The sequence below is a fragment of the Juglans regia genome, chromosome 11, assembly GCF_001411555.2.
Source record: "Juglans regia cultivar Chandler chromosome 11, Walnut 2.0, whole genome shotgun sequence".
Classification (NCBI taxonomy): Eukaryota; Viridiplantae; Streptophyta; class Magnoliopsida; order Fagales; family Juglandaceae; genus Juglans; species Juglans regia.
In genome coordinates, this window is record NC_049911.1 from 2,665,168 (window position 1) to 2,670,699 (window position 5,532).

At 36.4% G+C, this 5,532-nt stretch overlaps 1 protein-coding gene across 1 annotated transcript; it reads right to left on the minus strand.

Annotated features, from left to right (window-relative positions):
• Positions 1–2,856: 2,856 nt before the first annotated feature.
• Positions 2,857–5,069, minus strand: LOC108987464 (epoxide hydrolase A-like). Its single transcript, XM_018960391.2, has 3 exons — positions 4,480–5,069; positions 3,393–3,634; positions 2,857–3,240 (listed from the first exon to the last, which is right to left on the minus strand). Exons 1-3 carry the CDS (start codon positions 4,945–4,947, stop codon positions 2,991–2,993), a joined length of 960 nt encoding a protein of 319 aa, XP_018815936.1. The 5' UTR covers positions 4,948–5,069; the 3' UTR covers positions 2,857–2,990.
• Positions 5,070–5,532: the final 463 nt, after the last annotated feature.

The following is a 5,532-nucleotide window of genomic DNA, read 5'->3' on the forward strand; positions in this document are numbered from 1 at the left end:
GATCATATCAGTGGTCCCCCTTGTGGCTATAAGATGTGGGACCTGTGCAAAACCTAGGGAGTTAGAGTGCTACTACTGATTCCTTATAATAAAGAGTCGTTTTGTATTAAAATACTAAAATCATAAATGAGAGTGTGTGGAATCATTTATTAAAATTTCTCAAAGTCTATGCCATAAAAATTATAACTTAAAATCTCTGTACATGATCTATGCTACTGTCACGCCTTCCTGGACTAACTCCTATCTTGCAGCTCTGCCTTCATAATATTCTGACCTGGGGTGGTTTGAAAAAAAAAAAAAAAAAACAAAATGAGTCGAAGACTCAGTAAGAAACCTATCATAATGTAAACATACTTAACACAAATTTTTTCATAAAAATATTTTATGCTGAAAATTAAAATCATGACCATTCATACGTATACTTATGGCGTACATGACGTATTTTGGCTTATTTGACTTATTTGACTTATCATACTGGCACGCATACTTAACCTTGTGTGTAAGATTGTGCACCAGCTCCACATCCCGCGACCATGAGGGGAATCGTTGATTTGATCTGATAAAATACTATGATGGACCACGCTTGAATTGTGGCTTGCACATCTACACTATTTACCTTGGTACCATGCATATGAATGACCATCTGATTTATCTAATCTTTATCTTATACTTTATTTTATGAAAGTTTACGTGTCTTATACAACGTGTGACGCATAATACATAAATAATTATAATATGTAGAATGAAACATGATCATGAATTATGATAATCATGACATGCTTGGTACATAAATATTAGCTTCTAAAGAACTGTCTTTAATAATAATAATAATAATAATATAATAATAATAATATAATTAGTTAACATATGCTAATCCTAATTATGATCAAGCTACTTATCTCGTAGTGCTAATCCAATACTTTCATCACATAATCGACCACCTATAAATAGACACATAATTTGCATAAATTTCTACTTAAATACATACTTTGTAATTAAAATTTAAAATAGTAAAGTAACCTATTTTTTTCTAAAAATCTTAAACCCTAATATTTCGAGATTTATTGTCTATTTTCTCTTTCCTTTTATTATTGTAAATGATAAGCACTAAAAAAGCAGTGCAAGGGGTTTTTGTAATACAGAGGCTTCGTTTTTCTCTTGAGAGTTTTCTCTCTACCCACAGCCCGCCATCACAGCGTCGCTGCCCAAGGGGGGGTGGAGCTTCATCTCCTCCCCCCCTCCGCTCGCCCAACCCTTATTCTTAGATTTATTTCTAGTTTTTCTATAAATTTTCCAGCAATGGTAACAAGTTGTTCTGATCTGCTGCTTGCCGGCAATATTCGATCGCCACACGCCCCTCCAACGGTCACCCCAGACGCCGATCTATCGGATGGAGGAAGAAATCTGTCCAAGCGAGTGGCGCGTGTGGCTCATGTGCGGCTTATAGTACGCATGGGCCTCACGTGCCGCCGCACCAGAGGGGTTTCATGCCACCACACGCGGCACCATCGGGGGCCAGCGGCTTCAGATCTTTTAGATTCGTGTGCTCCTTTCTTCAGTCCGTGCATGGTTTTAACTGGGTACCAGGTTGAAGCTTCATGTGGGTGGTGTGGGTCGGGCGGTTGCTTCCTGTACTAGCTTGCAATTGTGTGGTTTTGGGTTTGCCCATGGGCTGGTGATGCTTGTGATTATGATCTTCTGGAGTTGTTGTGCAATCGGTGACATGAAGGGCTAGTGCTTATGGGATTGATTCTCAAGGTGTTCTCCTCAAGGTGTTCTCCTTGGCTGTTTAAGGTGGTTGGTCGCTATGAAAGAAGAAAATCAGAGGGTAGGAAGACTGGGTTGTGTGCGTGAGTTTGATGTTGCGGCTTGGGGATTTAACAGAGAAGGGAATAGGTATATAAAGAAATTGGGAGATGGTGACGTTGATTTAAATTTGGACTGTGTTAGTAATCAACGAGAGTTTGATTTTTTTTAAAAAAACATTATGTAATAATTTATTCAATTAAGATTGGCAATGTAGGATTGGTAGTGTCTGAGATTACGTAAGGTACTTCTATCAGTGAAAATTTTAAATGAATTAGATTTTTAATAGAAAATCTTTAAATTCTAGAAGGATTTTAACTCGTTTAATAAATAATAAATTGAATTCAACCAAGTTATTGAGTCTAATTAAAACTCTTAATTAACCTCAGTAATTTATAACTGGTGGGCTTATCTAATATGATCCATTAAATAATATTCAAGCCCAATAAAAATGATCAATATTAGAATTATTGGATCGGGTAGTTACAGTTGGCCAATCAGATAAGTCAGTTAATTCAGATATGCCAAATAATTTAGATCAATCAATATACCAGAAATATTTTCAAGTCATGCATGTCATCAGCATATTTATAAACAGTCATGATTTTAATTTCTCAGCATGAAATATTTTATGAAAATTTATATTAAGTATATTTACAATATGATGTGTTTTTTATTGAATTTTGACTCATTTTAGTTTGTTTTATGCTTTTAAACCACTCCAGATCAGAATATTTATAAAGGTAGGGATGTAGGACGATATTTGATCCAGAGAGGTGTGATAGTGGCCTAGATCATATACTGAGATTTTAAGTTATGATTTTTATAGTACATACTTCGATTTTAATAAATACTTCCACGCACTCTCTTATAATCTTAGTGTTTTTAATAAAGAATGATGTTATGGAATCTTTGTATCTGACGCAATTATAAGAAAATATTTTAAAGTCAAATTCAATAGTAGTACATAGACTTCTCGGAATTTTTAAAAAATGACTTTATTTGTAACAATGGGGAGCTGAGTGTTACAAAATATCTGCAACATGGATCATATTACAACATAGCTGCGTCATAGATTATATTTGTAGGATTACTCAACCATTAAGCTTACTTCAATTGGAGGTGACAGACTGAATTTCAAATAAACTAACAGGAACAAAGCTCAATATAAATAATAAAGCAGCTCAGAACTTTGTGATGAAGTCATAGATGTGAGAATTGGTTTCCTCTGCTCTTTCTTGGTTGATAAAGTGACCTACTCCTTCCATGATAACAATTTCCTCCAGACAGGGCACATCTTTCTTGAAACCACCATTGTTGTGCACGTACTCCTTCACTCCAGGCGTTGTATACACCATGTCTAACTCCCCTGTAATATACTTCACTGGTACCTTTACTTGCGCCCCATTCCATGGCGCCGTGAGCTCCCAGTTTCTGCAAGATAAATAAGGAATGCCAACATTTAAATTTTCATGCTTATATTTGATAGTTAGACCAAGAACTCAAGATTTCTTGTTCTACCTATCAAAAGAGAATTTTTTATAGTTAGACCAAGAAACATTTTCCCAGAATTTCAAAGTACGTACAGGTCCAAGGCTCGGTAGTAGTTCAATCCTCCAGTGAAGCCATTCTGGTCAAATTTGGTGGCGTAATAACTAAACTCCTCTTCTGAAAGCCAAGAGGGCAAGGTAGCTGAAGTGTCGGGACCGATCCCGAAGGCATTTCCTTTAGGTAAGCAGGGTGGACCCGGTCTGCGAGTTGAGAAAATGCCTTTGAGTACAGTTGCCGTGCCCAATTGACCAAACTCAGCCTCAATCTCTCCTTGTGCCTGCAACATGTATGTATGGCAATATCAAAGTATCATTGGTTGTGGTTACACTCGATTTCTTACCATTATGAATGCCATCTGTATCAAACGCTATGCTTTACCTAAAAACCTCGTGCAATAAATCCTAGCAAACCAGATCATGGGACATACATGAAAGCTTTCACTTGAAACAAAAAAAGAAATGTTCTTGGATGGAGTTTTAATGGTGATACTCTCTATTTTTTGTAGAAGATTTCGGGACATGTTTTTCAAATAGATTGTGGAAGATATATTTACAGAATGCCTTTGTAAGAGAACAGTTGGAGATTGGGATATGAAATTACAATGAGCTATCAATAGCTCGAGGGGCAGAAGTTTCCATGCTACTTAATTGATGTATAATAGCTTGGGCTGCCCTGATTTACCATGCATGGCTGGAAGGAAGTGCTAGCATTCATGGGGGAGAATATGATGATAGGATTCACTCTTAATGTTGTTGGCACCAATGTTAAAGTCTCAATCGAGATCATCTTCAATTCTCTCTTAATACAAAGAGACAAACACAACATTAAAAATACTACGTGGGATCCATCCAGTTAAAAAATATTATTCTGGCAATGCTAAATGCTGTATAGCCCACATAATATGGATATATTTATAGAATTTGACCGTCTAATACGCCAACCTAATATACTTCACCACTAAGAGGAGACACTTATTATTTGTTCAGACGGGATAAACTTGTGGAGCAACTCAATAAGTCGAGTTCTCTAACAGTTTGATACCAAGAAGGGGGAAAAATTACTAAAATCACAATACAAGCCATATCCGGTTAAGTTGGTTAGGCAAGTAAAATAATTAAGAACCTGAAATCTGCATATATAGTAGTCATCTCCAAAGAAAGCTCGCATGCTCTCCACCGGCATCATCTGTGGGTTTCTCGGCCTGAAAGGAACACTAAGACACACGAATGCCTTCACTTTTTCCGGCCGAAACATGCACAAGTACCAACCTATAATGGCTCCCCAGTCGTGGCCCACAAGAAAAACCTGAGTCACACCGAGAGAATCAATGAGCTCAACAAGGTCTCCGACGATGTGAAAACAGGTGTAGTCGGATATGGAGGTCGGAGTTTCAGTGTCGCCGAAGCCACGAAGGTCTGGTGCTACAGCATGGTATCCAAGTGAAGCTAAAGCCAGAATCTGGTGGCGCCAGGAGTACCAAAGCTCAGGGAAGCCATGGAGGAACAGAACGATGGGGCCTTGCCCTTTTTCTGCTATGTGCATTCTAATGCCATTGACGCTTACAGTTCTGTGCTCTATCCCCTCCTCCATGTCTAATCCCTATAAACTTTTTTTTCCTTCTTGCTTTCCCTTTTGAGCTGAAGTTGCTAGAAGTTTTAAAGAGATCAGGAGGTGTATACGAACATCTTTAATGGAGTTAATGCAATGCTTTGGAAGATTTCACGGATCTGTTTTTAGGTAAGGAAAACACCATGTCCACAGAAAAAATCTACCGAAATTTTTTTTAAACCTTTTCCGTCTTTCCAAGGCAAAGGGCCTTTGGGAAACACGAGAATATAATGCTACGTTACAAACGAGATTATGCAGTGCACTGAAAGTCTGAAAGGGCTGCTGAGAGACAAATAACTTCTTTTCCGTACCTGTTTTGGTAATGTAATTCAATGTATAATTGTCAACTATATTAAATACCACGTAATGGTTTTAAAAAAAATTAAGATTTATTATTAAAAAATTAATTTTTTTTATGTAAATATTTTATTTATTTTTTTAAAGTAATTACGTGACAGTTATACAATTCATAATTATAAATATATTTTCTCTTTTCATAATTATTTTTAACTTATTTCATCTAATCATTATAATTTTTTTTAAATTTTTACACAAAATAAAATAAAC